General features: G+C 39.1%; 2 protein-coding genes across 4 annotated transcripts in view; one reads left to right on the plus strand and one right to left on the minus strand.

Moving 5' to 3' along the window:
* The window catches only part of DDX4 (DEAD-box helicase 4), a 96,061-nt gene that overhangs the window by 291 nt on the left and 72,139 nt on the right, over positions 1-23,631 (plus strand). The window lies entirely within an intron of this gene.
* Positions 17,674-23,631, minus strand: part of SLC38A9 (solute carrier family 38 member 9) — a 46,015-nt gene continuing 40,057 nt past the window's right edge. For all 3 annotated transcript variants that reach the window (XM_071731594.1, XM_071731595.1, XM_071731596.1), the window contains 2 exons: positions 20,298-20,387; positions 17,674-18,793 (listed from right to left, as the gene is read on the minus strand). In XM_071731594.1, coding sequence (XP_071587695.1) covers positions 18,628-18,793; positions 20,298-20,387 — 256 coding nt within the window. In that variant the 3' untranslated portion in view covers positions 17,674-18,627. The remainder of the gene's footprint in view (positions 18,794-20,297; positions 20,388-23,631) is intronic.

Consider the following 23,631-nt stretch of genomic DNA (forward strand, 5'->3'; position numbering starts at 1 on the left):
AAAATTACAAAGGAGCTCAAAGGCATTTAGTAAATTTCTAGAGGTTAGGCCCACTGTTAAAGTGGATCGTGTTAATTAAAGAGATATCAGAACTGCCAAATTCCCATATTTAGAAAGGTCTGTCAGAGTCATTCTGCAGGTCCTGTTTCTTAAACTTCCCCTAAACATCTGCTGCTGGGCACTGTTGCACAGATTTGAGCTCGATGTACTTGATCTGAAGCAGGTCTTCCTTTGTTCAAAGCCAGTCACTGACCTCCTATGCAGTAAGACCTACAGAAGAGGACCACGGAGGAAAGTCTGCCATGATCTTCCTCCTGAATTTCTCTTATATAATTTGTCCAGGGCATAGGATTTGCCCCTTATGAAATTACACACTCCTATAGCATTGAGACCTGGACCTCTGAAGTCTGTTGACACCCCTTGGAATGTTTCAGGAAGCAGAATTTGGATTTCACCAAAATATTTTAACCTCATATCTCTTATTTTGCTTGGTCTAGGCAAACAAACCATTCTTTTTTTCTTTCTTTTGTTCCTATGTCTCAAGTTTGTTTGGTTTTAAGTAAGAGAGCATTGAGCAATACAGAACACTTATATTTCTAATAAACAAAGTATGAGGAGTTTCCTGTCTTCTCTGCTTTAATTCTTTTTGCTTTAAATACTGTTGATACTTGTTCCTGTACTTCACTCCCACCTACCCACCACTCCCTCCTTCTCTATGGAAATGTGTGTCTATTCACCCAGCAGCTCCTACTGTCAGGCTGGCTTGAGATTGTCACATAAGGTGCTCTACTCCTTCACTCCTGGGCAAGTTCAGATCCATGAGGGGTTCTGCTCCACCAGTTTTAGGTTAAAAGTTACAAGAGCATTTCTACATGAATGATGAGATCTGGTCTAGCAGAAAAGACAAGTTGTTTTTAAAGATTATGCACATGAATAAAGAATCAAGCAGACACCATCAGACAGCATAATAACATAAATTTAATATTCATGACCATGGAATAAGCTACAATGTATTCAAACTCAAGTATATAGCTTTGTCTCTCTATATTTAATGTCATACAGCCTCAGAAGATCATGCAGTATATTCTAGAAAAACAGCTTCAGGCTAAATCTACACAGTTAAGTGAGGCCAGCATACATGAAACAGAGAGACCTGGTGAGAAGTAGATCTGGCTCGTTTTTTCCTGGCCCAAGTATTATGGTCCTGCTAGGCAGACAAACTACCTGACTGGTGCCCCTTTAGTTCCCCACGTCCTGCTCATTTATGTTGAAAAGCGTCCAGAACAGCAACAGTCCTCTACTGTATGCATTTCCTAACACAGTGAATTGAGCCTCCAGACATTACTGTGATACTCAAAAGTCATGTTAATCCAAAACTACACTCTGAAGCTAAGGCCAAGTTAATATAATGACCAGAATTGCTATGGAAATGTATCTGTGGGGGGCCCTTTGCAACATTTTTAGTAATGGTATTATGCTGCTACAGTTGTCAATGTTGCTTTTATTTGAACTCCATAAATTGGTGATTTTTTTTTTTCTGGTGCCACAGATCTGAAGGAATTTATTCACAAACTGATGGCACTCTATTATTGTTTTCTTAAGACATTATAAATATACTGGATAAAATTAAACCTTGGACACATCTCCCTGCACTGATATAACACAGTTATAAATAAATAATTGCAACTACAAAAATAAACTAGGAGAGGGCTTTGAAAGTGAAATAACAACAGGTGAAACATCACCAGAACTATCAAGCTGGAAGAATCAAATAAGGCAAAAAGAAACCAACTTTAGTATTGATTGTGGCATATGCTTATTTCTTGCATCTCTAAACTAAGCAAAATCACAGGTTGTGATTAGGGCCAGTTCCTGCTCAAAAGAAAATTAAGGGTGAAGAAGAATAAGTCAACAGATAATTGCAACAATATTTATCTAGAGTATCACTTTAAAAAATTATGTCGTTGGATTTTAATGTAATCATTATTTCATGAAACTTTTTGCCTCTCCATCTTCTATAAAAAAATATTTGAATTCTTGAAATTGTCATCAGAGTTGAACACAAAAATGGACAGCTGGAGCTGCTACAATCTACAGAGCGTTTAGTTACTGAAATCACTTCCTCTCTGTATCCTACACACTTAGCAGGAAAAAAGGTATTTTACTTTGCTGTCTTGTCCCATTACAGGGATTCACCCTCATGCCAACAGGAGATTCAGTGCCTTAGGATACAAAGCAGGGCCTCCTCTCACCTATTGCCAGAGCACAAAATATCCAGATCATAATTAAGTCCTGAATACTTGGCATTTACTTTCATTACACTAATACTGAGAGACCCTAATAAGACTGGAGCCAGTTGCACTTACATGCTGTACACACAGCCATTGCCTGAAAGACTTCAGAGGGTGAAAGAAAGTATTCTTTTCCACAGAAGCAAAAAGAGCCTTGATTTTGCTGCTGTTCTCCTTGAGGCATTAATCCTGGGAGAGATGAGGAATAAACCTGTCACATATCAGCCATCTGTGCACATGAAAGCGTAAAAATATCCTCATATCTCCTTTTTTATTTTTCCCTTCCACTTTGCTGCTTCTTTCCCAACCAGAATAATAAGATTAAAATGGAGTGAACTCAGCACTGGGAAGGGATGCTGTAGTGTCTGGAGCACAGGCAGCAGTGGAAGCAGGCAGGAGTCTTGCTTGATGTGCTCTGGCTCCTGCAGTCAGACCAAGCACTTGACAAAGGAGAGGAGAAGGATTATATCTGTCAGAATAACTTTTACAGGACCTGGTTCTTCCAGGGATTGTTTAAAATCCACATAGTGCTCTTGAATGTTAGTGCTTGCATTAGGATGTTTGCATTAGCAGATAAATGTGACGGAACACATGCTCCCAGACATCTGCCTAGTGACTGCACATCTCAGCAGCTCACTGAATCTTGGTCCAAGGTCCATGAGGTCCTTGGGCTCCTGGAATGACTTCCAACATTTGTAATAAATTGTGCTGCTGAAGTGTACTGCAGTTAAGCAATTCTCAAATGATAGAAACAATGTGTGGTGCACTGCACTAAAACTACTCCATGGTATTTTAACTTTTCAGCCTTTGGAAGTGCTCAGAAGGGAACAAAAACATACTGAATAAATTCGTACCTACAGATGTTGTGAAAGAAAGAAAAATCACGATGGTGTCCCCAGATTATCCCGTGCTCAATAGAGGACTAGTGGATAACAAAATGCTGATCTTTGCTGTGCTTTGTATTATCCATAAGTGAGGAAGAACAGGGTACTTATTAAGGTAGGAGCACTCCCCCAGCTTTCTAGGGAGCCCTGGTTGAATCGCTTACATCTCTCCAGATAGATCCATATTTTGTAGCCATGTCAGGGTCAGAACTTGAATTTGCAGTGACATAGGGTTAAATAGCACCATCTGGGAGGGAGGGAAGGATTCATTATCCTGCACAAAAGGCATTGCAGTGTTGTTGAGTTTCCCTTCCTGGTGCACACATGGGCTTGCGTCAGAGTCTGAGTCAACAAATAGGTGGGGTGGGCTTTCCAGGAGCTTGGATTTGAAAGGGAATGGAAGCCACAAGCTAATGTACCCTATGTGCTCTGTTCATTCCCTTCTGCCAGGTGGGAATCTGCCAGATAGCACTGCTGTACTGCAGGCAGAGAAATGACGAGAGACTCAGCTAGTACTGTTGTGGGTATAGATTCAGGGCATATATTTAGTTTCTTCCTTTCTTTAATGCTATTATTATTACTAGTATTATTATTATTATTGTTAATAATAATAATAATAATTTTTCAAATAATAATCTATTATAATCATGCTTAGATAGAAAGTTTTGTTCAGCTATACCTAGGATGAGCTTCCAGTTTTCAGATGTAAACCCGAATTATTTCAAATAAGGTCCATCAAGTACCAGTATATCAGCATCAGCAATAAACAGCTGGGATGATGCATATCCATGTGAATATAAAAAGCCAATGTGACAGCTCTCCCATGCTGTATTGGCTTTCTTAAAACAAATACAAGAGCAGAACAGATTCAACACAGAAGCTTTGCAACACGGCAAAATCTGTTCACTGCATGCATACTTTGTATGACTAAATCAATTAAGTGTAGAAAGGCCATTTGATAGCTAAAAATAGGCAAATGAGGAGTCTCCCATCCCAGACTTGGCAGCTGGCAGAGTGTGTTCTGCATTTATCATGAACCTGATCTTTGTTTTGCTTAAGAGCCCGTGAAGTGTGTGATAAATTAACTTGTGTTGGAGCAGCCACGGCAGGTTGGCAGAGGTACACAGGACTGAACATGCTTTTTATTGCCTGCAGTGGTAAAAAAGGTGTTGTTAACTGTGGATCAATATAGGTGACACCTAAATGGGTGTTTTTTCACCACTATCTTTCCTAGCTTCTAGAATTTTTTCTCTAAAGGAAAACTGTAAGCAGAAGTGGGAGGAGATATGGATCAGATCAGGCAGATAAAGGCAGGTCTATAAAACATGTTAGACTCTGTTAAAAAGTGACATATGTGTGATGAAATGTAATTTAAATATCACATCGGCTAAGTACGTCCACAGTATGGTTTGGTTTCTACCAAGTCTTTTGTACTATCCTTGTTTTTTAAAAAATAATTAGTTCTATAAAATAAAAAAAACACAGACCTGTTTAAAAATCAGACATTACTCTATGGTAAAGAACCCACTTAATCACATTTAAAGGCAACTGAAAGAAATGGTTCTGTAATGTTGGTGATTTGGAAGATCTCTGAGAGATTGGGTCTTTTGCTGTAAGTCTGCGCCACATGTGTCATGGAAAAGAAGAGGGAACTCCACTCAACTCCCAGCTGAGTGCTTTTATTGCCATAGTCTTCCTGGCTGTGTTTTGAAGGACAAATAGGCATTTTCTGGCTATTCCCACTTGATCAGGATCAGCAGGTAATAAAGACTGGAGAAATTGATTTTTTTTTTTCATTCCCTTTGCTCTCTCCTGTGAGCACTCTTTTGATTCCAGGCTTGACTGTAGATTCCTGCAGACCTTGTGAATATGCCTAAGCACCAGTATCTAAAAAAGCCTGTTAGTTGTCAAAGGCTTTGTGAAGCAGACTTAGGATGGACACTGTCACAGAGCTGTCATACACAGAGCTGTTAGCCCTGAACCTTCTTAAGTGCATTTCATCAATCTTACTCACCTTTGCTGAGACTGGCTTGCCCAAATGTTCAAACATGTAATTGTATGCAAGATGGGAAGCTTCCCTTTCCTCTGCGCCCAGCTTCTAGCACAACTATGTAAATGATTTTTCTTGTACTTGCATAATTTGGAAGACACCTGTATTTAAATGCCTCATATAAAAGTTTGTGTGTGTGTACATGCATGTGCTTGCATACCTTGTATTTATATCAGATTAAATAAAAATATTTTATTTTAATTCAGTTAGGCATTATATTTTAGTGTAAAAGACAGAGAAAAAAGGCAAGGTGTTCTAGAGAAGTTATGACATTTATTAGACAGAGGGACCTTCTGCCATCAGTGCAGTTCAGACTAGTACCGGATCCTAAACCTGCAGATGAGATGCAGTTCTGGAGACAGAGCCAGCTGGCAGTAGGACAGGAGGAGAAAGGAAACAAAAGAAATGGAGAGGTATGCCCTGGCACATGTAGTTACTGCAGAGCACGTAAGTGGTTTTAATAGTGTTGTTACTGTTTAGTCTTGCAAGAAGCATTTTGAAAGAGTACTGTGAAGTAGTACTGAATCCACAGTGGTGTTTAGAAGTAAGAATTTGGGGAGTCATCTGAAAGCACCAGAAAAGTCAGTGAGTACAACAGCTGAGCTGAAAGGCTCCATAGTTTGCTCTTATAAAGGAGGAGATAAGTGTCGATTACAGAAGTGTTTTAAATTGTATTTCACAAGGGAAGGAAATAGTGGAAGAAAGATGACAAAGGGGGATTAGAGTATTCCAGTATGAAGATCCTGGAAAAACTAACTCAGCATCCTTCCTTCAGGCTTTCTCAAATGACATGACAGGGTATCTAGCACAAAAACATGCTGAGAAAGGTTCAGATTGCAGAGACAGTGTGACTCATTCATCTCCAAAACAGTGTTACAAGTTGCTGTCCAGATTGCCTGCTGTATTAATGTAATGCACACTCAGTGGTGCTGCTGGCACACTCCCATCTGAGTCAGTATTGAACCACTGCTCCAGTTCAGTTAGGCAACCACTGCTCTGCTGGAGCTCTTGTCAATACAGATGTAAAACAAATGTCCCCGTTCCTTGTAGTCAGTAGTACCCCCTCACAGATATCAGTGACTAATTAGTCTCTGATTCGAAGACTGTATCAAAACGAGCACTTGCCTTTTGCATTTCTGTGCCCTTTCAGTGGGCTAAAGCAATTTTCTGTTGGATTAATATTTAGGTGTGGGGAGCTGTACTCTTAAGGAAAGAGGTCGGGAAGCTGGAAGGGAGCATTACGCTATACACAATGTTTTTCTTTCAGTACCTAATGCAATGATACTGTTTTAATGCTACATGATCTCTCCTGTGCATCCTCCTTGCACTGCATGCTTGACAAGCTCTTAGGGGCACAGAAAAACATGAGTAGAAGTGAGGATGAGGGCAAAGCAGGGAGGATGACAAATTCCGGATTCCCACACATGAGGGGATTCACTGCTGCCAGAGAGCAAGACCATTTGCCTACTCCACAAGCCCTGGAGTAATCCCCCATGAAGCTTTCTCTCAGTTCCCCCCACCCCTCCCTTTTTTTTTTTTTTTTTTTTTTTTTTTTTCCCCCTACTGGGTCTTACTGCTAAAGAGAGATATTTCAGCTTTTGGGAAATCTTGACCTGTCTATGTTGACTTTTAGTACAGCTTGTAAACTAATTGGAGGAAAAGGTAATAATGAAGAATGCAATGAGCTTGGGCTGAAATCATATTCAAATCTGTTGAAAATATAAAAAGAGCAAATGCCTCTTTGCTTTTTTTTTTTTTTTTTTTTTTTTGTTTGTTTGTTTGTTTGTTTGTTAGGGGCTTTTTGGGTTTTTTGTTTGCTTCCTCTAAATACGATCATAGTTTCCTTGAACAAGACACCACAAAGCTCTGTGTGCCCTCCTGGTAAAACTTTTGCCCTCTGTAAATATGGCTGTTTCATACCATGTGGAAATCTGAAACTCAGAAATTGTGTCCTAATGCATTGTATCCTAAATGCATTGGACTGATAGTTTGTCTTGGAGGAGCCCAGGGCACATAACTTGTCTGCAGAAATAAAGTTAATTTTTCAAAGGTTAGGTGTTGCCTAACATGTGCTGGAAAATCACCTTTGTAGATTTGCACTAAGGCAAGATGGCATTTGAATCTACTGGAATGCTTTCCATATTCAGACTGCCTGAATGTTGAATCTTCTTACCACCAGCAGAGTAGCACAGATGACAGTAAAGATACAGTTCAGGCAATGGAAAATGAGACAAAAACAGTTTTTGAGAGTCAGATTTTCTTCAAAACACTTTTTTAATGCCACAGAAGTCAGATGCTTAGTGCGGGGACGTAGTGACTTGCCGAGAATATTGTACTGGATGCCAGGGACAGCTCAGGTAAGCACAGCTTGATCTCTGAACTGACTTCAGATGCCAATACTGAAAATGCAACAGCTCTTCCAGGCAATAACGAGAAGAGTGATGTGCCATGTGTCTGCAGCTCTGTCTGAGGTTAAGAGCTTCCTACAGCATCTCCTTCTTTACACAGTACTCTTGCTGGCTAGATCACACAATTAATTTTTCAGCAATGATGGTTTCCACAAATCTTATTCTTGGGTAGTAAGATCTTCTACCTTCAAGAAACTGTCCTGAATGTCAGGGCACTAAAAATTAGACACAGTAATGAATATCAACCTAAATCTGGTATTTGTTTTAACCTAGTACTTAGAAGTCTACTAGAACTGGTTTATATCTGGTTTTAGTTCTGTCTCATATAATACAAGTAGACTTATTGAAATTATCTGGGTTTTTTTGCAATGACTTTTCTCTTTTAAAATGTAATTGCAAAATCAGACAAGGCTAAGTTAAGAACAGAGCTTCTGAAGATGAGGGAAGGACATAGGTGCTTTTTATACTAAAAATGGGTGGGTTTTATACTAACACTCAACTTTTGGTTCTGCAGCTGACTGGATCCATAAGCTGTAAGGATGTCTGGAGATCTCTGGGTGTGTACAGTCACATTCCTGTGCACATAATAGCTGGGAAAATTCCTGTTACAGCCTTGGAAAACATGACTTTTCTTCATAATTACAATTAATTTATATAACTGCAAGATGCAAATCTAAGACTGCAGCTGGCAACACAGCAAATAATAAGGGATACTCTACCTTGTGGGATACATTAATGAGTTGTATTAAATATTTATTCACTCACATTAAGAATACTCATGTATTCAATTACATTATACATTAAAAACCAAACAAACTAACAAATAAAACAGAATTCCCAGAACACACCTGGGAAACGAAGAGAAAATAAAGAAAACCCGTTGAATAGGTAGAGCTATAAAAAATAGTAAAACGTTTGCCGGAGACCTTGTAGTCTCTTGTACAGATTTACAATTGGGATTGATCCTCCTTCCTCCATTTCTCATGGGACCCTTGTCTAGCTTTGTCATTCTTTATTATGAGACTGACATCAGTCAGCAGGTTTGTAGCCAGCTGCACCAATAATAAGCTGGCAGGGAGATCAGAAATTACTGGAACTATTTGGTAATCTTAAAACTGAAAAAGGAGAACTACTCCAAAACTTGATGGTGAAAAAAGACACACTCCAAAATGCCATTTCTGCAATAGTTGTTTTACTGCAGAAAAAGTCTACAAAGTTCAAATTGTTTCAGTTTATTTAATGCTATGTTGGCTTTAAGAACTGTGAGAAGAGACAGGCAACAGAATCTATTTCCTCCAAGACAGATCAATTTAGTATTAGCAAATAAAAATATTTATGTTTGGGACCCAAACTTAAAAAGGATAGAAGTAATTTATTATGAAGAATGACATTTCATATCATATTATCTACAGCTGTATGATTAATATACACAATTTGTCTCCTAAGATTTATATACTATGCAACATTAAGGCTGCATAGGATCTTGTATCAGCTCACAAGCACAGTGTGTGATGGATCACGTTTGACTGCCCCACTTGCAGAGTTTTTTGAGGAAATTCAGCTCTTCTGTGCTGAGATAATTCACTCCTAGCTTTATAGTTCTAACCTGGCTCCATACATAGTGCTTTGGGAATACATAGTGCTTTAGGATATCTGTCTGACTGCTTTTGAATACCTGGCTGAAGTGAGAGCTTGGCAAAGCCTGGGAGTATCTGACTAATACTCTTGTGAGTGGTAAGCTGGAAACAATGACAAATGCTCTGTCCCTGCACCTCTATGTTTCTGAGTGGAACTGCACATGTCCTGAGGCAGTTTTTGACATTGCATGACATTTTTCTACTGATTTCCTATTATTCCTCCTATAGCTTATTAGGGCATGATTTTATACCCTTTGAAAGTTTCTGAAGTGAGAACAGCAAAGCAGTCCACAGAGTCACACCAAGTCTTTCCCCAGTGATGTACTTGCCAGCTGGGGGGCACTCCCCTCAGGCATGAATGGCTGGAACCTGGGTATAGCCTGGAGCAGCTACAGCTGTGTGTACCTGCATTATACCAGCCCTTCCACGATTCTTCCCCCCCCCCTTTACTGCCAGAGGGAAACATATCTCAAGCCATTATGTCTAAAATACATAGTGAGATCAAAATCATTAGAGCTAGAACCATGTTTTTTATTGTCCCCAAGAGCCAGGCTGACAAATTAATTGCCATCATAGTCACACTCTTGGTGAGTGGGATGTCAAGGTGGCTGCATTATGCAACAGATCACAGACAAGCATGGATACACTTCATGACAAAAGGGTGCAAAGTGCACTTCAAGGGTTCAAGCAACAGTAGATGGATGCCCATTATTTATGTGTCATGCAAACCCAGTGATGCCCTCTCTGAACAGGTCACCACCAGAATGTGAGTGCTTAGGCCCAAAAGATCTTTCCTATTTGAATTTCCTATATTTCCCAAGGAGACCTTTCCTATTTGCATTGCACAGGTCAATGGCCTCTCTGCAGAGATGCCTGGAGGGCTACGTAACTATTTATTCTTCTCCTGAAGAACTGTCATCAGGAGTGCCAGAACAGAGACAACTGGTAGCTAGGGCAAGGAAAACTGTATTAGTTGCTCTAAAAAGCAGTGTGATACAATGGACCAGTGGCAGAGCTAAGGGAGGAGCAACATGGCAGAAAACGGAGTTCTGAGTCTCCTGTGACTTTATATATATATTGGCTTAAATTTTAAAATAAATCTGGTCAAAAAAGTTCACAGCTCCTTTACAGCTGTCTCTTTGCTTGAGGTTTGTGGCTGTAGTCTGTAATGACGGTAGTGAACTGCATGGAAATTCACAAAATACTTCAAAAAGGGAGGATCTCTTGAGTTCTAGGACTATTCCTTATAAGTGTTTTTGAAGACCACAGAGTGCCTTCAGTGTTTTTTTTCCTCCCCAGAAATACATGACAGCATCTACACATTTAGTGGGTTCAGCTTGGTGCATACTTTCCATGTGGCTCAAGTGCTACAAAATACCACACAGAAAAATGCTGCTGACAAATAACTAACAGGCAAAGAGCAAGAACCTAGGGGAGCAACAATGCAACTACATACAGATCCAAGAATACTTATAAATTTTTGACCAAGGAGTGAAAAAAACAAGCAAGCTCTACCCTGGGATGAAACAGACAGCCAAGGGTGCTTCAAAGATACTGTGTTCTTTCCTGTATGAGTGATCACTGCACATAAGAACCATTAAAAAATAGATTGTGCTTCCCACTTATATTGTTTTACTTAGACACTTGCCTTTTCATTGAGTTTTTGTAAAGGTAAATCTCTTATTATCACACTCAATATAGTATGCAAACTGTGGTGCAAATGTGACTGCACCTGAGTAACAGCTGGTGAAGTAAACCCAGCTTCTTGTGTGGAAAGCTGAGTCCTGCTGTTTCTGGTGGAATCTTCCTCTAACTGCAAAATCTTTTCAAGAGCAGTTTTTCCAAGGCCTGAATCAGTGCCCACTGAAAGCAAAGGGAAGGACTCCTATTGATGGTAGCTGTCCCAAGTAAGCCAGAGGTCTAGGCTGCCCTTGCCAGAAAATTTTGTTTATGTGCATTCTGATGACTTTTAAAGCTTCTCTTTTTTATACTTGTCCTTCTTATAGATCTTATTTTTCAGTGATTTTTTTTTCCAGACACTTCACATACTGGATAAAGCTGGGTTGATGTGTTTCTATCCCTGAATCAACACAGAGTATGATTTTATCAGATAAATTTTTAGGAGACCTACTTTAGTCAGAGTGCACTGAGAAGCACATGCTTAGCACGTGCTTAAAACATCCTGCTGCCCAATAGGCTGATTTTCCCAGTATAAACACATGGCATGAAGGTAAAAGACTCAGTCATGTGCTAAAGAAAACGGTGGGGTGCCCTCACAATAAAACCACAGAAGCCAGTTTTTAAAAAAGTTTACCCATGGTTGAAGTTTACTTGCAGTTTGGCCTTAGAGGTAAGTATAGACATTACAGAGTGGATGGAGACTGAGGGCCGATCTCACTGTGGAAAGGACTGGGACAGTCTCATAAGCTCCCAGGGAAGCAGTGGTAGCCTGTGGTCATGTATAAACTGCTTTGATGCCACTAAATGGCAATTTATTAGCAAGGTGCAAATCAGGTGAGCAAACCTGTCTGAAAGGGGCTCATTGGGGTATCTGAATTATCTACTAAAACAGAAAAAAAAAAAAAAAAAGCAATGAAAAAACATGCCCATCTAGGTAAGAGTTTATTTCTGGAGGAGCTCTAGCCCATCCTTTATTGCAATTGCTGTGATGGGGTAGCTGTGTGCCTGCAAAAAAGAAGTGCTGCCTGTGGCATAAACAAGTGCACTCAGAGTGCACAGACTGTAATCTTCTGTCATCTTTAACTAAACTTGTTAGTTCTTCTGTTGGATGAGCAAGAACAGTATACGCAATCACAACTCACTGTCTTCATAGACCAATAGGGGTTTAGGCCCCAGACTTGAGTTAGTTTAAGAAAAACATACACATTGTAAGAATAGCAAATTTTGTTACACCTTCAATATCCCCACTAATTACTTAAAAAAGAAATCAACTAGCTGGAGTTTGGTTATCAGAGGTTACCCATAACTTCTCACACTTTGGTGTTTGATGTACCAAGAGGACACACAAGGTAAAAACTCCTAAACTGTAACCACTACTGTAAAAAACACAGAGTTGGTGGCACCACTAAAAAATCTGAACTGGTTTCAAGGGCTGAAGGTAAGAGTAAAATACGTATGGTAACTTTCACAGAGGCAGAATATGCTTTTTTACCCATTGTTATCAACCTGGCTGCACCCTAAATAGTAATTGCATTGCCATAACAGAGGACTTAAGTTATGCAAATCCTCCCTCTCAAGCCAGAGGACTGCAGAGAGGACAGGTGAGAATTAAGCCTTCCCTAAGTAGTGTGTTGTGGTGTTGTGCTTCGAATGAACATGAGCTCTCCCAAAACCCAAACCTGCAAAGCCCAGCACAAAACATCAGGGGCAATCATAGCCTCTGCTTCTGCCAACCTGTACCAGTTCTTTAGTTCTCATGCTGCCAGGTGAAACAATGTCCTTGAGTCTGCTTACACTAACTTAGTATTCTGACCTAGGCTTTTATAACACATCTGTATGCAAAATACTAGATATTAACTGAAGAGAAAAATAAAGAAAACAGCTTCAATGCAAAACAGCCTCCTCTCTCCACCCATAACCAGTTTGTCATTTCAACGTCCCGTGGTAAGTCCGACTTACAATCTCCTTTTGCTAGAAGAGACAAAGCCAGCTCGGTAGTGGGGAAAATGTCTCTGTTTGGTGTGGCATTTACTATCTAGCCTGGAACTCAATGTGTAGGCATTTCTCTCCCCCTCATACTGCAGCTGAATGACTTTGCTGTGTTGATTTGAAATGACCTGACTAATCTCAACTTCCTCTAACAGTTTAATGAAATGTCAGAAGTGAACAAGGTCCATGGAATTCAAAAATGACCACTCAAACAATGATGAAAAGAAACACACGGACAGCAGTTTTGAAACAGTCTTTAGGCTATTGGAAATAATTCAATGACCTTTAGCCAAGCTGAAATATAAACATACTAAGAAGGGATAAAATAATGTTTTTATATAAAGCTGCATTCTTCATCTGGACTGTTTAATCTACTTCAGGATTATAGAAAGGAGGTATATTTGAAAAGCCATAATTAGGTATATTTTAAAAAAGAAAGAGACTCTTCCTGCTCTGCTCAGATCAGCTGGTTCTTGGAAATACAAACACAGAAGAACAATTCAGTAGCATGGTTCCACCATCTGAAATTACAGGAATGAGAGGCAAAGAAGATCTGGCAAGTTGAGTCCTGTTCCTTTCCCAGAACAGTTTAATGGGGTTCTTGGCTGCAGGAGACATTAAATAAGCTGATCGTTACTTCCAGCTCAGGGAGAAGCTCACACCATACTTTCCTATCAAACAAAGTTCAATGAGCTAAAACAAACATATCAATGATTTGCATATCATTCGCTTCCTGGTAGAAAGTTACCTAAAGCACTGCTAAAATACCATTTTTGTTACTGCAGATAGGCCCCAAACTTCATTAAATGTCTGTGGAAATAAATTTCTACTTCTGAATGAAGGTGAGACTGTTTTGCTGGTTCCAGCTACTACTAAGCTCTAATTCTTTTCTAATTTTTATTTTTCAAGTGCCTTCCTATCCATTATAATCATGGCAGGCTATTCAGTGCAGTTGTCCCCTGGACCAAAGCATCCTGAAAGGTAAAAAATTATTTTCCAGAGGCTACCCTATGTCTGACCTCCCTTAACTACCATTTTGCTTCAGAACACAACCACCGCAGCATCAGTCTGGCTGTACATACACAGGACTCTGGGACTTTCCAGAACGCCGGTTGTGTATCAAAGATTCAAGTTGCTCTAGGAAGCCTCTCCTCTTTCCCTTTAGTGCTCCAGGATTCAATAAAACTGCTTCTGCCTCTCAGCTGTCTGCTATTATGCCATGATGGACAGACATTAACTGACATGGCCACAAAGGAGTTTCAAGCAGCCTTAGGGCTGACTGCACATTTCTGCATCTTAATTAACATTTGTCCACAGTGCAGCACTCAAAGTTAGGAGATGCCAGGTCTAAGCAATGATAGGGAACCAATTGGTTTTACAACCCTCACACTCACAAGATGACATCCTCTGGGAAAAATATTACATCATCATGTAATCAAAACCCAACCATTGTGTGAAAACCTGGTGGAGTCTGGAGTCTGGGCTGGCAAACTGTCAAAGTGACAGTGTTCTGCACAGCAACCAACTGCCATCATCTTTATATATTTCTTGTATATTGAGTTTGAAAGGCTGAACTTTAACCAAAAAAAAGAGGGAAACTTTACACATAATTTCCTCCCTGAGCCCCTCCACTTAAATGATGCAACACTTGAATTATTGAATGGTTTGGGTTGGAAGGGACCTTAAAGATCATCCAGTTCCAACTGCCCTGAATGGGCAGAGACATCCACTAGACCAGGTTGCCCAAAGCCCCATCCAACTTGGCCTGGAACACTTCCAGGGAGGGAGCATCCAGAGCTTCCCTGGGCAACTTGTTCCAGTGTCTCACCACCTCACAGTAAAGAATTTTCTCCCAATGTCTAACCTAAATCTACCCTACACCAGTTTAAAACCATTTTGCTTTGTCCTGTCACTACACACCCTTTTAGAGAGTCACTCCCCAGCTTTCCTGTAGGCTCACTACAGGTACTGAAAGGCTGATAGAATGTCTCCCCAGAGCCTTCTCTTCTCTAGCCTGAATAACCCCGACTTTCCCAAATGCTCATTTTTGCTGTGCAGGTAATTTGAATACATTAACAATACATTATTAGTCCAGATAGAAGAGGAAAAATTGATTCGTAAGAATCAAAGCAGCTATGACTGACTGGAAGAGCATGGGGAACTGTGAGTTATTAAGCACAGGAGAGATTTGAAAAATTGCTAGAAGCTGAAAGGAAGCATGTGGATCACAAGAACATTAAGAAACTGGAACAGATGATGCTATGTCATTACAGAGAAGGCAATGAGGTTAGTGCAAACATGTATATGGAGAAGGTAAATCTTTTTTTTAATTATTATTATGGCAGGAAGCAGACATAAAAACATCATCATCTGGCTTCATCATGAGAAAACAGAATTACTTCTGTTCCTCACAAAGCCCTCACTGAAGAACTTACCGCTTGGTCTCAGTGCTCAGACTCTGTGTAATCAACAGACGTGTCCACAACTTCACCATGTAGGCATTTCCACAACTGCTTTTGGAGCTTCCTGGGAATTTCCCTGAATACTGGTGCTTTGCCAATATCTAAAGGTCATGCTAGGTTAATGACTCACATGTCTTAAGATCTGAATTTTAGCTTCATGGTATCAGCACAGATGATTACAGCTGCCTGAGCCTCATGCAACAAAAACTTCAGTTTGCCTCACAGTTGCCAAATAATATGGAGGTCTGGATTTTCAGAGTGCAATGAGGTGCCAAATGGTGCCAAACAAAGAGCCTGGTGCTGTCATGGCTAACACCTTGCACTCTTATGCAATGGCCCAGAGCTGAGAGTATTTCACCTCACAGCTTACTCAAAAAAACCTCAAATGTAAAGACAGAATTCAGTATTTCTGGCAGAAATTATTTTTCTTTTGTGAGACGGTAATAAACATAATTTCACAATACACCACTGAGTCCATATATTACTTTTCTTCCTCCATTACATCACAAGATGTTTGCTGGATAAGGGAACATAGGGATCGGCTGGCCATCACTGCAGGCTGCATGAACTAGCTAGGAGAAGAATGCATTTGTGGAGAACTGAATTTTCTGCTTGCATGCAAACAGACACTGCAATATAGTTCTGGTCTTTTATACCATTAAAGCTGCAATTTGATTTTAAAACATAACTTAGGATGTTGACTGTTGACAATAAAATAAAAAGCCCTGAAAATAACACTCCACTTAGACACTCCTAACTTGCTCCTGACAAGGAGTGAATATCTTGACTGCATACAGTGAAGTAAAAAAACATTTTTGCCTAAGAAATCTTACTTCAGGTGATGACAGTGTAATGAAATATTTGTCATTACTTTATCAATTTATAATTCAAATCAAGGCTATTAATGGCCTGTATAAATTAACAGTGCAGCAAGAAAGTAACTGTAACCTAGAGCTAAAAAGGATTTTTAGAAAGATACAGAGAAACTACTTGCAAATGCTAACTGAAATCATTGAATATTGCACAACTGGAAATGAGACTAACAGGTGCAATTAAAACACTTAGCCATGAACTCTGCCCTACTTGGAAATTTCTGTTGAACTACTAGATTTTAACACAATTGAATTCTGCTGCAATCAATGGGCATTTTATTATTGGCTTCTATGGCAAAGATTTAAGTCCTGGAATTACATCTATGTAGAACATGGAGGAACATAATCAAATTGAAGTACTTGCAGTCAACAAGGTTTGTACCTAAACTAAGCGCTGAATTTACACCAAATAAGCACAAAAACTTGCTATGAATGACCCAATGATGCTTGATATCCTGCATCTTTTGTCCTTTCCCTTTGGTGTTCAAGTATTTCTCTACTGTGTCAACTGTAGGAGGGTTTAAGAGCACACTACAGTAATGAACTGAAAATTTGTATGATTTCTTCCACAGAAGAAGTTTTTCAGGAAGTAAAAAAAAAAAAAACACTAACAGGTTTAATAGTGACCTGTGTGGCCAGGTCACCAAAAAAACCAAAAGCATCCTGGCTTGTATCAGGAATAGTGTAGCCAGCAGGAGAAAGGAACTGATGGTGCCCCCGTACTTGGCCCTGGTGAGGCCACACCTAAACTATTCTGTTGAGTTCTAGATCCCTCAGCACAAGTAGGACATTGAAGAGCTGGAGCAAGTCCATGGGAATAACCAAGCTGGTGAAGGGCCTGGAGAACAAATCCTTTTGGGAAAGGCTGAGGGTACTGGGATTGTTTAGTTTGGAGAAGAGAAGGCTGAGGGGAGATGTTATGGCACCCTCCAGGTACCTGACAGGAGGTTGTGGGGAGGTGGGTATTGGCCTCTTCTCCCACATTAATAACAACAGGATCAGGGGAGGCTTAGACTAGGTAATAGGAAGAATATTTACTGAACGAGTAGTGTGGCACCAGAACAGGTTACCCAGGGAGGTGGTGAAGTCACCATCCCTGGAGGTATTAAAAAACTTTATTAATGTGTAGATGAGGCACTTCATGACATTCTCTGGTGGGCATGGTGATTTCCCCCCCCCCCTACACTGGTGGTTGGACATGGTGATTTTAGAGCTCTTTTCCAACCATGACAATTCTGTGATTCTGTAAAATACACTGGCAACTTAATTATTGCATATTTTGGGTTCAGACTCAGACTCAGAGGTGGTAGGTGAAGTGAAGGAAGGTGTCCATGTGCTTACGCATGCACAGTTAGTAAACAACACGCTTAAAAAAAAATTCTTCTAGATTCTGTTAGGAATTATCTAAAACTTAAATTATTTAGTCCACAGTTCTGAAGGCTGCTAGCTCTGTTTCTGCTCATGTCCAAAATGTCCACAGTAACATAGTGAAAGAGAACAGCAAAAGACCAGACAGAGACACTAAAATGGAGTAAGCAAGCTTGTGATGAACACATTGTGTCCAACAGGCATCCATAGAACAGTATGTACCACTTACAAAGCAGCTTCAGAGCACATTACCCCAGTTAACTAAGTTAAAGTGAGATCACGACTGGAATCCTAATTTTAATTGCCCTGTTAATTTTTTTTTAATCCTCCTGACTTTCTTCATTGCAAGATCACAAATAACTTGTGTACACGCTGGTTCTGAATAAAACATAGAGACATGAGTTTATTGTTTCCCTTAGTTGCAATTTCCTGAGGAAAAATATTGCCAAAACAATTTAATAGCACTTTCAAACTTTGACCCAAATGACTATAAATTAACCTAAAAAAAGGAAAGACAATAATTTCTTCATTTTCCAAACCAAATAGGAAAATAACTGCAACAAAAGAGCTTTTTGTCCCTGAACAATACTGTGAAAGCATTTCTGTTAATAAAAGTAAAGACAGTTCTTTTGGAGGAAAGAGGGAGTTTTGCTGCCTGAGGCCGAAAGCTGTGCGTTGTAAGTGTGCTGTAAAAAATTAAAATATTTGAGCTTCAGTCATCTTTGATATATGTTCAACAAAAACAGAACTACATCACTCAAATCTGAACCATTTAACTTCTCACAAAAGCTGTGTCTTTAGAGAAGCAAGATGGGTTCCCTGTCAAGTACCTGGAAGATGTGTTTCGAATGTATTTCTAAGTTGCAGTTTTTCTCAAGATCATACTGAGTGAGGACTGTTCGTTCTCATGCATGACAGTGTTGCTCAAGGCTATTGCCAAATGTCACAGTACCACTTATGACAGCCACAGGGAGAAAGGGGAATTTTCACAATAGGAATTGTGCAATCAGATTAGCCAGTCCAAGGAGGATTATAAAGATGTGAATGATCAATGCTGTCCACGTCAGCTGCCCAGCACGATGCAGGGCGATCATGTAGATGAGGGATGGATACAGGAATACAAAAGCCAGACCACATGTTGCTCCAGAGTATCTGAGGAAAGGCAGGGAGAAGGGAAGAAGAAAGGGGAAAAAAAAAAAGGAATGCTTTGTGTTAACTCATTTCTTGTAATTTTTCCCTCTCAAACCAATGAATACCCTGGCTGAACAATGACTATCTGCAGTTGCTGAACACCAGTTTCTGTTCTTTGCTGTACTTCATATCCTTCACTTGCTTTTAATTGTACCCCTCTATGTTGCTCATCCCCCTGCTCGCCCTGCCTGCACCCTGACATGCCTCTGACATTTCAGTCACATCCCCAGATGCTTCCAGGGACTGACTTCTATCTTTTACTTGATGTTTCTCCTTTCTTTGGGGAAATCTGGCAACATACAACAGAAAAAGACTGTTCAGTGCAATCTTTTCTAGGCATCCTTTATCTTCAGAACTGCAGATCTCATTGCACCCTGCCACCTGAGGACACATGTTAAAGCATGAAAGCATAGAAATGCTCCTGAATCTGCAAAATCTATTTAAATTTATTGGATGAGCTCCTAGCAAGCCATTCTCCAGACCTGAAAAGATCAACATGACCTCCTGGTAACATGATCAACCACAGCAAGTGAAGCATTTAACGTCTCTTTTTCTAGCCGCTCCCTTACTTACTAAAACCTTGTACTTATTTTCCCCTACTGTGAGTTTCCATCTGCTAAGCTATACTGCAGCCAAATGTTTATTATTAACTAAAAACAATTTTTTCCAAGTATTTGAGGATTTCTTTAAGATAGAAGAAACATCATAATACAGAGTTACCATCTGCAATACAAAAGCAGCAGAACCAGCAGATACCTAAGTTAGACTTGTACACAGACAATCCATCAGCTGGAAATTCACTGTTCAAAATATTTAGTTAATACGCACAGTAGAAACACATGAGTAGAGGTCTACAAACAGAGACATGTATTGCATGATACTTACTTGGAATAAGAAATTAGACTGTCTCTATTACTGTAGTAAAAACATTTTCATTAAAAGGAGAGTCAGGAAAAAAAAGAAATGGAAAAAACCTGAAAGATTAGTGACTAAGCAAAAGGATGTTATTTTGCTACTCTCAGACCCAAGACTATCATTCTGGTTTTATAATTGCAGATTTCTACATTTTTAAACACCTCCCTCTCCTGGTTGCTGTTGGAAAGATGCAAACTAGGAAAGAATTATAATTATTAGAAATATGAGGGTGTCAAATGTAGACAACAGGTGTTTATTACATTGTAAATTTAAGATATAATTTAGAACTACACCTTTTATATCACTTCCATTTTGGAAGTTTCTTTCTTGGATTTTTATTATGAATTTGCAAAGCAGCTTAAAGTGGTCTTAACACAAAACAAAAAATTGAGAGAAGCCACAGAATGATGGACCAATTTTTCTACTGTCCTTTAGTTATAGCTCCAATGAAACTGAATTACAAGTACAACAATAAAACTTGGGGAATCATCCCAGTCATCTCAGATACTAAGGCTCAATTACTGCTTGTCCAAACTTTAAAAGCACTCACCTTATGATACATCCTATATTTGGATAAAATCTTGCCATCACTACTCCAGCTCCTACAATTGCTATATTCAGGACGAACACATGGAAAAAGCTACAGGAAAGTGAGGAAAGAGTGTTAAAACCTTTTTACAAAACATCATCACTATTCTTCATTTCCACTAACATTTAACCAGTATATGGATGGACTCACTCTATTAAAGCTAATGATTTCACACCAAACATAACATCTACTGAATATTCAGAATGCCAGACTCTAAATATCTAGCGGTTTGACTCAAAAAACTCTTAAGCAGTAAGTATGTGTGATTTGGCAGTTCTTCTGAAAAACACCATACGTGGTACTCAGCACTTGAATATTTCAGATGGATGTTCAAATACCAAAGAAACAATATTGTATAACTTAATTCCCACAAGAAAGAATTAGCTTGCTCCAAGAATGATCTGAATTGTTCCAAGTGAACTAATGGAAACCAGAAGAAAGGAAAAGATGCACTGAGTGGAAAACATTGCATAGAAATACCTTAAAACTTGAACTCTAACACATTTTGATAGAGGACAAATATTTAGAAAGCTGGACATTATTTAACATATGACCTATGTACTTTTTATGCTGGAGTTTTCTGTTCAATTTGTTTTTACAAATTATTTACTGTTGGTTTCCTTTTTGCATTAATGATAAATAAAAAAAAGAATTTTCTGTTCTGCAAAAGTAGATTTTAATGCATCAGACAAACCCAGTGTTGTTATGCTAAGACTCAGCAGAGTAACACTTTTCCCTAGTGAATACAAAATGTTGGCATATTTTAGCAGAGGTAAAGTCAGGAAGTATAATAAACAACCATGATATTTTGGTAACACAGCTGTCTTTATGAAGGGAAAAATTCACACAGAGGAAACATACATACAGATTTTGTTTATTCTTCTAGAAGATTTGATGTCTTAATATAAACAAACTCTGTAAGCCAGTGCTAGTTTTTTTTTAACTGTAGGAAGTATCTGTATCATGGAGGATGTCACAAAATAACAAGATTTTTTAAAAATTACCACTTCCATGACTGAAAAGCTGTCTGCCAGTTTTCAAGTTAGGAAGAAGAATTATAGACGTAGTCTCAATAAAGTTTAGGGGAATGGAGGTAAATAATTTAAGATATGGACTATTTTTCATAAATGTTGGCTCTTAAAAAAAATTTAAAAGACATAAGTGTCTTTAAATCTGTACATCACATCTGAACAGTGGTACAAGAGGTATACATCAGCAATTGAAAGTATGAGTGGGAATACAGCACCTGATACCTAAACTAAAACATCATTGGCTATAAACCTGGTAAAACCCCAAGAATAAAAAATAAAATCCTGAGAATCAGATTTACTAGGGAAAGAAGGATCAAATGTTTACTGCTTTTCTAATATTCCTAAGGAAAGCAAATTAGTTGAACTATTCACAAAGAAGTGTTTGCCATTAAAAACACCTCCCCTCTCCCTACACATACAGCAGTGTGCAAATCTTGCTGCTAGATAGCACAATTGAAGCCAAAAGTTTATGAACATAAATGATGGCACTTTTTCCATCCTTTTTTTCCCCTAAGATTAAATTTTTTTGGCAAGAGGATTGAAAACAGTGCAGGATTACTAATTAATAAAATTAATAAAAATGCTCTGCAAATTTGGGTAAGAATATTTGAGCAGAAAACCTGAAAGAATTCTGAAGCATTTCATTCTGGCATGCTTTAAAACAGAAGTAGTTCAAATTGCTTTTTAAAAAAATAATTCTGGCTTCTTATAACTTCAAACACAATGCGTGCATTTGGTGCAAGATGAAACATTTTTCAGCTTCTTGACCTGGGAAAAAATAATTGGGTGTGGGGGGGAATGTGTTTCGGCTCAGCTAAAAAACATAGTTTCAAAATGCTAGAGCCTCTGAACAATTCCGTACTTGCAGAGTAGTGCTTTTCAATTTTAATTGTTACAACTAAGGAGGATTCTTTAAGAGAAATATTAAAATTAAAAGTCTGAAAAGGATTTAAATCCATCTGTTTCAGGGCAAAAAGTTACACTGTATTTCTCGCCTAGGACATCCTTCTTCCTTTTTCGACCTCTTTGAAATACCACAATTTGTAACCATGTTATTGGACAGCAGGTGTTTAACCTGCAAACTCTTTCTTTTACCTAGGCAGGTATTCATAGTTCATCTCAGCTCTAAGACAGAAGAAAACTTCATTCTTAACAGACAAAAAGACATTATCATTTAGAAAAAAGCCTATCTTTCTGAATAAATACAAATCTGATATGGTATTTTGAGATGGTATTTTTCCTAAGGCTGCAAAAGTTTCATGCAGAAGGGACCAGCATTTCTCACAGCCCATTACATTAACAAATTTTAAATTGCTCAGTCTAGCCAGACACCAGCTTATGCTACAATAAAAGGTCACTATGCATTGTAAAAGAGTAGCCAGAAAAGTTGTAATTTTTTGAGCTGTATACCACTGCAGCATATTACCACTATAAGGAAGGAAAGCACTTAGAGGATGTTAGAGATAATAAGGGACATGGCCCCGTTCTACCTAACCACACAGTGCTGGCACACAGCTGTCTTCTGAGCAGCATAACTTTCTTCTTGGTGGTCAATGGCAGCCGAGCTGGGTGGCCCATGCCAAGGCTGGATTGTCTGCTTAGGCAGCCTGTTGAGGGCTGCTACTCTGAGGCAGAGGTTGGATTGCCACAAGAAGGCTGCAATTCACAAAGAGGGACACACAAGGCAATCCAACTGTGGCACATGGTGCTCCTACATTCTGTCCTCAGTCTCGATATTCTCAGTTGGGCAGTTAAGACTCCAGCTCTTTTCTATAAAAGGAAGAATGACTCACCTGCAAAAATCCCACAGAAACAGTAGTAGAAAAGGAAAAAAAAAAAATCTATAAAACAGCTTTCCCCTAAGTCTTGCTTTCTGCCCTCCCTGAATGGTTAACCTTTCAAGTGGACAGAGTCCAGAAATAGTCTCAGGTCATACACAAGAAAATTAGAAGTGCCAGACTCAGTGCAGAGTCACAGGATGAATACGCACAATAAGAGAGACAGGAAAGCAAGGAAAAAGGCAAAACAGGGCAAATTAAGCAAATTAAGAGGTTATTGCATCTAAAAATGTATTTTCTTCCTGGAAGTCTCACTCAAGTGACATTGATCAAAATACTATGAATCACAGCAGTTAAGAAGCAAGACAGAAACTATGTAAAGAGCAGATAATTAAATATGCATGTAAACAGCAGAAATGTATCTCATTGCATCAGGACACATGTAAGTGTGTGAGAACTGGCAGGTCTGCTAGGCTACCATGGAGA

The sequence above is a fragment of the Heliangelus exortis genome, chromosome Z, assembly GCF_036169615.1.
Source record: "Heliangelus exortis chromosome Z, bHelExo1.hap1, whole genome shotgun sequence".
NCBI classification, from domain to species: Eukaryota; Metazoa; Chordata; class Aves; order Apodiformes; family Trochilidae; genus Heliangelus; species Heliangelus exortis.